The sequence below is a fragment of the Mercenaria mercenaria genome, chromosome 10 (assembly GCF_021730395.1).
Source record: "Mercenaria mercenaria strain notata chromosome 10, MADL_Memer_1, whole genome shotgun sequence".
Classification (NCBI taxonomy): Eukaryota; Metazoa; Mollusca; class Bivalvia; order Venerida; family Veneridae; genus Mercenaria; species Mercenaria mercenaria.
In genome coordinates, this window is record NC_069370.1 from 43,276,457 (window position 1) to 43,288,617 (window position 12,161).

The 12,161-nt window shown below is 37.4% G+C and overlaps 2 protein-coding genes across 2 annotated transcripts; both read right to left on the minus strand.

Moving 5' to 3' along the window:
• Nucleotides 1-1,209: 1,209 nt before the first annotated feature.
• LOC123560359 (perlucin-like) lies at nucleotides 1,210-5,358 on the minus strand. Its single transcript, XM_053516892.1, has 5 exons — nucleotides 5,266-5,358; nucleotides 3,363-3,611; nucleotides 2,826-2,925; nucleotides 1,580-1,805; nucleotides 1,210-1,278 (listed from the first exon to the last, which is right to left on the minus strand). Exons 1-5 carry the CDS (start codon nucleotides 5,356-5,358, stop codon nucleotides 1,248-1,250), a joined length of 699 nt encoding a protein of 232 aa, XP_053372867.1. The 3' UTR covers nucleotides 1,210-1,247.
• A 732-nt stretch (nucleotides 5,359-6,090) lies between these two features.
• Nucleotides 6,091-9,982, minus strand: LOC123560360 (perlucin-like). The gene is made up of 5 exons (XM_045352560.2): nucleotides 9,856-9,982; nucleotides 8,034-8,152; nucleotides 7,560-7,659; nucleotides 6,465-6,690; nucleotides 6,091-6,159 (listed from the first exon to the last, which is right to left on the minus strand). Exons 1-5 carry the CDS (start codon nucleotides 9,902-9,904, stop codon nucleotides 6,129-6,131), a joined length of 525 nt encoding a protein of 174 aa, XP_045208495.1. The 5' UTR covers nucleotides 9,905-9,982; the 3' UTR covers nucleotides 6,091-6,128.
• Between the last annotated feature and the right edge of the window lie 2,179 nt (nucleotides 9,983-12,161).

Sequence of the window (12,161 nt, forward strand, 5' to 3'; positions counted from 1 at the left end):
TTATAATTTAAAAAGGCATTGAATAAAAAAAAACGTGGATGTCTAGTCTACAGATGTTAGCATTATAAAACCAACCTGGGCGAAAGTTTTTTTCAAGTGATGATAGCTTCAATTATAATAGTGAAATTATATCAGCATATAGTACCTATGCCTACAGTATGATAGTCGGAATGTGTTTAGCCCCGGTTGTCTCTAAGGAACCAGGAATTTGATTCAAGCATTCATTAGTTTTACACAAATAGTGCTCACTTGAAGGAATCCTTAGTTCAGTAAGCATATACCAAAATGTTCCACTCTACATTATCTCTTTTCGTTTGTGAACCAAAGTTACCTCCCCTTATCGGTACAGTAGACACTGCTTGGGCTGAATTTCAGTCGAGTTATATTTTTGTTTTCATTTTTGAATGTTGTGTTGCAAAATCTATATCTCAATAGTTAGATATTATATATTTTATTTGTAAACCAAGCGAAAAGATAACACAGTATTGCTAAAATTACTTCTTGGTTTGCTGGTGTTGTGAAGCGCACTTGCTAACTTGTAAGCAATGAAGTTTATTGACAGTATTTTGAGTACAGTCAGGGACTTCTACCAAACGACATATGTGTCAATTTGTCTGTAACTTCACCATTTTAGGATCACATGGTTTTGCCATCGCCGCGCGATTCGCTTGGAGACAGGGATGAATCTTTGACAATATTCCTGCGCGGAGGTTGGTCCTAAACATGTAATAGATGCCGGTGTTACATTAAATACTGACCCGGTTAAAAAATAGACCCCATGGGTCTTTTTTCAACGTTGAGAATTGACCCCAACAACATTTCAACATAAGATTTTTATCAAAAGGTCGTTTTTCAACGTTGAGAATTAACCCCTCCCACATTTCAACATTAAATTTTGATCAAAAGGTCCTTTTTCAACGTTGAGAATTGACCCCGCCAACATTTCAACATTTAATTTTCATCAATGGGATCAATTTTCAACGGGGTCAATATTTAATGTTACGTTGAAAGTTGAAGACATATTGGCTTAGTTTTGCTTATATAAGCACAGGATGAATACCTGGTGTATTTGCATAATGTTAGCGCTGGATGAAGGGTTGATTTTGCACGGTCAAACAAACAGATTACTGCATACCCTTCCTAACTTATTTAGTGTAAGTATATTGTTAAAAACTGGTCATTATGTCTTTGTTATAAAAACACTTGAAGTTAACGTGAATTTCTTTATTCACACAGACTTGTAACATTCATCCAACAATCTCATTCGGGGAAGAAACCCTGAAACAAATAATTTTTCCCATTATTAAAAGACATGATCCTCTCGAGTTTTAGAAACAATATAAAACAAATTGCTTTATTTTGACATTTTCATGGTCTTTAACATAATTTGTCATTAAGAAGAAAGTATTGTTTACATATGACCTTTAGTTATTACATTTTGCCAATGAAAATGCAAATTCTATTTAATCTTGAAAATTTTACTTAGCCCTGAACATGTAAAAATGCATATTTTTCTTTATTTTGAAACAAAATGCACACTTTATCTTGTCTTGTAAATCAAAATGTATATTCTTCTTACGGAATCTCGCATATGAATCCCTCTGGTAGTCCGCAAGGTGCATCATTCCATTTATACTGTACCCCATCATACAAGGCCAGACAGTTTTCACTTGTACCACTGCTAGGTTGACCCGGTGCCCAGTGGGTATATTCTTGTACGTATTCGTTCTTCCTTATCCAGACCCATGTACCTTCATGTGTAATGTCGTTAGCACCCAGCCAAAAGTCTTTGCCAACTGGAGATGCTGCATTTAATACAACAGATATGGCATGACCTTAAACATACTATGATACTCGTTATGAAGATTATCAACATATTTCAACTGTTACATGTGTTCTGATCAGTCCAGACGGGTCGATAGTATTTTTGTTTAAAAGCAAAGAAAACAACCAAAAGCTTTGATTCGAATCTCATGGATGCATTTGCAGTCTTTCGCACAGTCAAGCACTTACAGACGAGCGTTGGCACCTGCAGGCCGTACTCTTGTTACATAGTGTGCAGTGTTTTTTTTTCTTGACTTTATTTCTGTATTACTGTTATCATTACAACCTTGTTGTGTGTTGTCTTTTTTTAAGTTACCGAATGCTTTCCTATATTTTTCACATATAAGTCTATAAGGGTTTTGATTCGCAGATAGCAAATAGCTTTTATTCTTTTACAACTTTTATTTAGCTTTTGTTGGTGCATATGCATTTAATTATCTTCATAGTACTATCAAGGACGTAAATTTAGGCCATTGTTGTTATTATTATTATAATTTTAATAATGATTATAATTATTATTATTATCATCATATCGAATTGTCATTTGTATATGCGCACGCACGCACGCACGCAAGCACGAAATTATTATATTTATCTGTCATACGAAAATTCTGACGTTGTGGAGCATTTAAAACAGTACGTATCAGACTGAGAGTAATTTTTGTTCTCTAACACAAACGTGTTGTGCATACTGAAATGCATGCCTTCGCCTGACTCAATGCTTTATTTGTAAAAACAAATAGGCCTGGCTTCTTTCATGGAGATGATGTATCGGTTCTTAGTCATTCAAAAGGCTTGCACGTCTTGTTTGCAGAAAATAGAACAGAGTTTCACCGACAACATAATTTATAGAGAGATACTAAAACTATAACTGGCTTATTAATTCCACAAATGGTGCTTTTCTGATTTTTTTTCCAGCGCTCCATTTAATATTACGTTTAAAATAAAATAAAATTAATTTTATACTAAACTTTATCCGACATGATACAAAAAATACTTACGAAATTTCTTCTTAAGTTCATTCTCGAGAAACAATTGCTCCGACTCAGACTCGACTGTAGCAAGCGTACCTTCCCCGTTCCCATATATCTGACAGAATTCCTAATAAATGGGAAAAAGAGTTTCAAAATTATTGTCACTAAGGATTAGTTTGTTCGCAAAATGCTATTCTATAATTCATGGCTTTCATTTCGTAGTCTATGCTACACTTGAAGACCTGGCTACTCGAAGTGTATATATCTGATATGAAATCAGCATCTAGCATAGTCCATAGCCCATTCACAACGAATTAAAGATTAGAAGTCATAAAAAGCATCCCGGTAAGCACGTTCAGTGAAGCACCTGGCTAGATTCAATCCCCTTTCGAGGTTGGTGTAATCCTTGACCTAAACATTAGTTGACATCTAGTTCATGTGGAAAGGTTATCAGTTTCTTAAAAAAGTCACATAGTCTATGGATATCGATCCGATAGTCAAAGTATTTACGACACTAGAATATTGTTACACATGGCGAATCAAGGCAACACAAAGAAATTTTACCATAGCCTCCCACCATTTCAATGTGGGATTGGCGAAAATTTGATAGCAGGAATCATCGTGTCTTATGAAGTCAATTGGGCATCCTGGCGCCGACTGTCGTCTGCTTTCTTGGCACCAAACTATGCAACATAAAATAAACAAGAGCTGCATATAAAACACATATGCCTCTATGATGGTCTGTCCGAGGTAATTTGTTGTGTAATTTTGAGTCTCATGTATGCTGTTACCATTACCTTTGACCTTATGCCCCTAATAACAGTACAACAGAGGTCATATACTGACCATAGACATTAATATTTAATAGAATTTTGAAGTCTGACGACCGCAGACTATCGATAAAAACACACGCTTTTAGTCTACTTGCCAGTGACCATGACCTACTGACCCCAAAAATGATATGGATCATTTACTGACCTCAGGCAATAACTAAATGATATTCGAAAGTGTTAGGCCAATTGATCGGAAACCGTTTTCAATCATAAGGTCACTGTGACCTTGATCATAGACATCTTGACCAACAAAAAATAGGGATCATTTACTGACAATATACAACAATGCTATGAAGATGGAAGTTCTCCAGCTACTTATAAAATCATGTATATTTCAAAGGTCACAGTGATGTTGATATTTCTCCTATTGAGCCAAAGTTAAAAGAGATCATTTTCTGACCCAGGTTTTTATTGTAGAAAACGAGAATTCTACTAAATTTATTTATCGAAATTCATTTTCTGTCAAAGTGCTTTTTTGACCTTAAACTTTGATCTACAGATCCCTGAAAAAAGGTGTATCATCTAGTATACTCATCCAATCATCCTATAAAGTCAATCTATGGCTTAAGCATTCCCCGATTACAATTCGGCCCAAGTTCACCGTAACCTTGATTTTGACCACTAAGAATAAACACTCATTCTATGAAAGTCAAAGCGATGTGTAAAGTTTGTATAACCATTGAATACTTTTCGATGGAGACACATGAGCAAACCAATATACCCCTTGTTCGAAGGGGGTCATAAAAATATTATATCTAATCATCGCTGATGTTCTCTTTATTGAATACATCATATATCAATAAAATCTGTAGAAGATTCTTTGGAAGCAAAGAATGCAACCAAGAAAAATAATAGCAGACTCGGTTTCATTGAGTCTGTTCATGACAAGTAATGAAATGTGCAACACCTCTCACGCCCCCTAGCACCGGCTTAAGCAGAACTCCATTACACATATGTTGAATTGACTACATGATCCCAAAGGACCAGAAAATATAACAGCACTGAGTCCAAGTACATGGAGACATTTTACAGCCGCCACACGGCACTTAAAGATTGCTGTTGTGATAGTTAAATAAAATCTGTAAAAAGATCCTTAAACTCGGAGATTTCGTGCTCTAAATACTGAGCTTGTCCCGAAATAAAAGGTTTTCGACGCTCACATTTTTTCCTCTTTTGTATTTTTGAAATATCATTTGACTTTAGTAGATTAGTCCTCGGTATTGACTGGCCAGGTGTTTGACGGGTTCAAACACTTTTCTTAGATTACATACATTTTATGACCTTCACGTGACTCAAACACTCTGTCTCCAAATAGCGTTTAAAACTTTGAAATATGTATATATCGTCAGAAAAGACTTACCGCCGTAGTTAAAAAATACTGATCCAACAATGTGTACTATGTTAACCATCATTTTCACTACAGAACAATGGCATTCTTATCATATAGGTCAATGCTAGCCATTTATTTTTGACACATAGCATGTCATGATAAAATCTTAATTCTATTGGTATTTAGGAAGACATTCTGTTCCTGGCGAAGAGCGTCGGTCCCTGATCCAGCGGTCAAAGGTTTGATTCTCAGTTAGAGCAGAATTTGGTCGCGGTCTCAACAAACCCATACTGTAGTGAAATACTGGTAAGATTCCCATGAGGCTGTCATCGAGTGCAAGTAAAGTAATTTTAAGATCTTTCTCTGCAACGTCATTTCTGTAAACTGAACGACCCATTATAACGCAAAAAAAGGACGTGCAACATAGCGCAGAAATACTGCAAAATATGAACGTTATTACTTCATTTCGATAATTATCTTGAAGGTGCATCCGTGGCCGTTGTTAATTTCGGTGACTTCAAATCGCTTGCCCCTCACCGATGTGGTTCGAGCCTCTTTTGAGGCGTAGAATTTTTCATGTGAGAAAGCCATCGAGCTAGCTTACGGAAGATCAGTGGTTCTACCCAGGTGCCCGCTCGTGATGAAATAATGTCCGGATGGGCAACTGGGGTCTTCCTCTACCACGAGAAGCTGGAAAGTCACCATATGACCAATGATTGTGTCGGTGTGACATTAAACGCAACATAAACAAAATAACCAGTTCATTATAAAGACGATGGAATACATTTACTCACTTTATGTAGACAAAAATGTAGGACAAAAATGCGAAACTGTTCCACTCCACTTTTTCTCTATTCATGTGTGGAAATGTTTCAAAAGTCGTTATGCTACTAAATGCAATAAACATACCTTTGTCCTCAACATGTAATAGATGCTGGAAATTGAAGACATTACTGAGTATGGCTTAGTTTTGCTTTGAATAGCATGAATATTTGCATAAATGTTAGCGACGAATGAAGGGTTAGCTTTGCAGACCCAGCACGGACAAACAAACATAAACCCTTCTTTACTTATTTAGTGTAAGTTTCGAGTTAAGAATTGTTATTTTATATGTATCAAAATAACACTGTTAACGTAAATTGCTTTATTCACACAGACTTGTAACATTCATCCAATAATCTCATTCGGTGACGAACCCCTGAAACAAAAGATTTTTTCATATTACGGAGAGATATAATATTCTAAAATTTTAGATATAATCTAAGAAAAAATGCCTTATTTTGATATTTTCTAGGCGTTTAGCATGATGTTTCATTGAGAAGAAACTACTGTTCAAATACTTCAGCTATTATGTCTTGCAAATGAAAATGCAAACTTTGTATTACAACTTGAACATGAGAATTCTACTAAGTCCTGAATATATAAAATGCATATTCTATTTTATTTTTAAACAAAACGGATATTTTATTTTGTCTTGTGAATCAAAATGTATATTCCTCTTACGGGATCTCACATATGAATCCCTCTGGTAGCCCGCAAGGTGCATCATTCCATTTATACTGTAACCCATCATACAAGGCCAGACAGTTTTCATTTGTACCACTGTTAGGTTCACCTGGTGCCCAGTTGGTATATTCTTGCACGTATTCATTCTTCCTTATCCAGACCCAAGTACCTTCGTGTGTAATGTCGTTAGCACCCAACCAAAAGTCTTTGCCAACTGGAGATGCTGCATTTAATACAACAGATATGGCATGACCTTAAACATTCTATGTTACTCGTTATGAAGATTATCAACATATTCTAATTATTACATGTATTCTGGTGAATCTAGATGGGTCGATATTACAACAGGAATTTTGTTTGAAAAAAAAAGCCCATGGAGGCTTTTTGACTTTGCTTTCAGGGGGAAAGACTGCAAATGCATTGGCAGGTTGAGAACCAGCTAAATTACTGTCTTTCACACAGTCAAGCACTTGCAGACGAGCGTTGGCACCTGCAGGCGGCGCTCTTGTAAATAGTGTGTAGTTATTTTTTCTTGACTTTATTTCTGTATTACTATTATAATAACAATATTGTTGTGCTTTAAAGTTACCCTACGCTTTCTAATATTTTTCACATAAAGGTCTATTAGGGTTTTGTTTCGCAGATAGAAAATAATTTTTACACTTTTACAACTTGTATTTAGCTCTGTTGGTGCATAGGCATTTAATTCTCTTCATAGTGCTACCAAGGATGTACATTTACGCCCTTGATGTTATCATCATTATTGTTATTATTATTATATCGAATTGTCATGTGTATATGCGCACGCACACACGCATGGAAATGTTATATGGAAATTCAGACGTCGTGGGAGCATTTAAAACTGAGAGTTATTTTTATTCTCTAACACAAACGTGCTGTGCATACTAAAACGTATCTCTTCGCCTGACTCGAAAGCTTTTTTCATAGAGATAATGTCTTCATTCAATGTAGTCAATCAAAAGGCTTGGGGAAAAAATGCAATTAATTTTTAACTGGTTCATTTAGACTTAAGCCTATAAACTTCATCCGACATAATGCAAAAAGAAAGAATAAAGAACAACAACAACTTACGAAATTTCTTCTTAAGTTCATTCTCAAGAAATAGTTGTTCCGACTCAGACTCCACTGTAGCAAGCGTACCTTCCCCGTTTCCATATATCTGACAGAATTCCTAATAAATTGGGGAAAAAAATCTAAAATTATTGATAATAATTTCGTACCATTAAGGATTAGTTTGTTTGCAAAACGTCATTGTAATTCATGCCTTTCATTTCGCTGCAAAAATCGACGGGGAATTAAAGATAAGAAGTAATAAAAAGCATCCCGGTAAGCTCGTTCAAGGAAACACCTGGCTAGATTCAATTCCCTTTTGAGGTTAGTGTAATCCTTGGCCGAAACGTTAGATGACATCTAGTTCATGTGGAAAGGTTATCAGTTTCTTAAAAAGTCACATAGTCTATGAACATCGATCCGATAGTCTAAGTATTTACGACACTGAAATATTGTTACACATGACGAGTCAAAGCAACACTAAGAAAATTTTACCATTGCCTCCCACCATTTCAATGTGGGATTGGCGAATATTTGATAGCAGGAATCCTCGTGTCTTTCAAAGTCAATTGGACATCCTGACGCCGACTGTCGTCTGCTTTCTTGGCACCAAACTATGTAGAATAAAATAAACAGGAGCTGCTTATAAAACACATATGCCTCTACAATAGTCTGTAATTTGGTGTGTAATTTTCAGTCTCAAGAATGCTGTTACCTTTACCTTTGACCTTATGCCCCTAATAACAGTACAACAGAGGTCATATACTGACCATAGACATTATACTGGCCATAGAATTTTGAAGTCTGACGACTGCAGACTACTGATAAAGAAACACTTTTAGTCTACTTGTCAGTGACCATGACCAAAAATGTTTTGGACCATTTACTGACCGCCGGCAATAACCAAATGATATTTGAAAGTCTTAGGTCCAATATTCCCCAGCTATTGATCGGAAGCCGTTTTCAATCATAAGGTCACTGTGACCTTGATCATAGACATCCTGACCAACAAAACAGGGGTCATTTACTGACAATATACAACAATGCTATGAAGTTGGAAGTTCTCCAGCTACTTCTAAAATCATGTATATTTCAAAGGCCACAGTGACCTTGACCTTTTTCCTACTGAGCCAAAGCTAAAAGGGATCATTTTCTGACCCAGGTTATCATTGTAGAAAATGACAATTCTGCGCCAGAGCATGCTGAATCTATTTATTGAAACCCGTTTTCAGTTGTTTTTTTACCTTAAACTTTGACCTTGTTTGAATGGAGTCATGCAAGTATTTTATCATCACTGATGTTGTCTTTATTCAAAATATCATCTGATCTAATGCTCTAAATACCGAGCTCACATATTTTCCTCTTTTGCGTTTTTGAAATATCATTGATCTATATTCATCCTTGGTTTTGACGGACTTTACAATTTTGTTAGTTTACACACAATGACCTAAACACTATGTCTCCAAATAGTGCTTAAAACTTTCAAACATTTGAAATCTTCAGAAATTATTGTCTTACCGCTGTGGATAAAAATAGTGATCTGTCACTCTTATCATATAGGTCAAGGCTAATCATTTACTTATGACACATAACATGTCATGATAAAATCTTATTTCCATTCGTATTTAGGGAGACATTCTGTTCCTACTCCTGATCCAGCAATAAGGGGTTTGAGTCCCAGTGAGAGCGGAATTTGGTCGCGGTCTCGACAAACTCATACCAGGTCGAAATAAAGGTACAACATAGCACAGAAAGACGGCAAAATATGAATTTTATTACTTCATTTCAAGATTAAGCCCCTTAAAATATATCTTGTACTTAAATTAAAAATGTATTATTAATTAGAACAGATAGTTTTGTTAATTAACAGGAATAGGAGGTAATCCCTTTCGCAGGAAAATGAAATCGATTTCTAGTGGTACCGTAGGCAGTGGGGAGGGTTTAACGTACTTTTTAACAATTTTTCAGTCATATAAACGAAAGTGTCTACTTGTTGCCCAACTGTATAGTAGTGCTGCAACACTGAAATATCACGCCGTAGACACGTGACATGCTACCCAACCCAGTCACATTATACTGACACCGGGCTGATCAGTTCTAGACCTATCCTCTTAATGCTGAGCGCCAAGCAAGCTACTCGTACATTTTTCAAGTCTTTGCTATGACTCAGCGAGGGATCGAACCCACGACCTCCCGCACTCGAAGCGGGCGCTCTACCACTACGCTACTGAGGCGGTGGTAGGTAGAGATAAAAACAAATGTAAAAAAAATCTTTATTACATCGGCAAAAATGGATCATCAGCGATGAATATCTTACCGCCATATATTAGAAATAGTATTCCATATATATGCATGATGTTAACCATTCTTTTGACTTCAGAGTTATGGCATCCTTATCATTTAGATCAAATCTAGCCAGAAACTTTAATAACAGGGAGAGGCCAGACAAATGATCAAGTTAACATGCGTAAATTTGAAGACCATTATGTCAGTGTGACCTACTATACGTTTCGATCAATTACCTCTGTGCCTGGTCTTAAAAAAATGGTCGTATATATAATGATTTACTAGTAATCAATTTTATTTTTGGTTAATACGGTTGATCTATTTTTACTATGTCTTCAAAATGTGTCTTCCTTACAGGCGTTTTCACAGTAGCACGACATATGGGTATTGTTTGTACCTGAGCCGCTTCTAAACGGAAGAATGTTTGTAAATTTACGTTTTTGAGGATCGTAAAAGTGACAGATCAAATTCCAGAAGCTCCTTTCATGGCTAGCCACAGCCGAAAAAATATAGGCCCTTCATATGGAAAGTCTGTTTCCGCGGTTGTATTTGAACAAATAACTTCCCGCCTGTGGACCACTGTGGACAATAGAGGATTCCTACGCGTGTATATATACAATATATATATTAACAAACGACTCGTATAGTATTAAAGATACAGAAATCAGTATTGCTGTTTTCAAAATATACTTAAAAATTGTTTTCTATTTTGAGCTTTGGCTACCCCTAAATGCACTCAAAGCTTGAAGCGGAACCATTTGAACAGAGTTAAGAGGTCAGGGCGCTGCAGAGGAAGGTTTTTGCAATTCTGACAAAGTTTCTAGGAAATGTCGTCATGTAAAGATATGGACAATAATCAACTGACGATGGAAGCTCGACCATCCACTTATACTTTCAATCGAGCTTAAAACAAATCATGATTTCCATGAATTTCAGACAACAAAAAGAAAAATGCAAACATAGCAAACTGCAGTTCCTAGGGCAAATGACTGGAACAAATTTCAATATTATTAATATCAGAATTTATTAATCACATTCTGTGTAGGTGCTTTCTTTTCTCTGAATGGATACATAACTTCAAGATGATCAGGGAATAAAATATTTATATTTTTTGTCTTAATAAGCATCAAGTTCGCTTCGGGAAATTTGACATTTTCTGAATGAACTGCGGTTTATTTGACTTCAGGTTCGTCTTGCAGTGTGTGGCTATGATTATAGGTTGTGTATCTGGTAATAGTGTACGGCTTTGTTTGCCATGTATATGACTGTATGGCTGCGTGTGTATGGCTACAAATTACGTGAGTGAGCTTGGTATGACTCCGACTGTTATTATGCTATGTGACTCTTGTGTGGCTTTTGGTTGCCATGTGTGTTAACTGTGTATGACTCTGGTTGTTATGTATGACTCTGTTAACAGTGTAAGGCTCTGGTTGCCGTGTGTGACTCTATTAACAGTGTGTGGCTCTGGTTGCCATGTGTGACACTGTTAACAGTGTGTGACTCTGGTTGCCATTTGTGAGTCTGGTTACCATGTGTGACTCTTTAAACAGTGTGTTGCTCTGTTTGCGATGGGGTGCGGCTCTGGCTGCAGTGCTTGACTACGACTGTGGTGCGGCTCTGGCTGCAGTGCTCGACTACGACTGGGGTGTGACTCTGGCTGCAGTGTTTGATTACGACTGGGGTGTGACTCTGGCTGCAGTGTTTGACTACGACTGGGTGCGACTTTGGCTGCAGTGTTTGACTACGACTGGGGTGTGACTCTGGCTGCAGTGTTTGACTACGACTGGGGTGTGACTCTGGCTGCAGAATTTGACTACGACTGAGGTGTGACTCTGGCTGCAGTGCTTGACCACGACTGTGGGGCAGCCCTGGCTGCAGTGCTCGGCTACGACTGGGGTGTGACTCTGGCTGCAATGTTTGACTACGACTGGGGTGTGACTCTGGTTGTAGTGTTTGACTACGGCTGGGGTGCGACTCTGGCTGCAGTGTTTGACTACGACTGGGGTGTGACTCTGGCTTCAGTGTTTGACTACAATTGTGGTTTGGCTCTGGCTGCAGTGCTTGACTACAACTGTGGTGTGGCTCTGGCTGCAGTGCTTGACTACGATTGTGGTGTGACTCTGGCTGCAGTGTTTGGCTACAATTGTGGTGTGGCTCTTGCTGCAGTGTTTGACTACAATTGTGGTGTGGCTCTGGCTGCAGTGTTTGACTACGACTGGGGTGCGACTCTGGCTGCAGTGTTTGACTACAATTGTGGTGTGGCTCTGGCTGCAGTGCTTGACTACGACTGGGGTGCGACTCTGGCTGCAGTGTTTGACTACAATTGTGGTGTGGCTC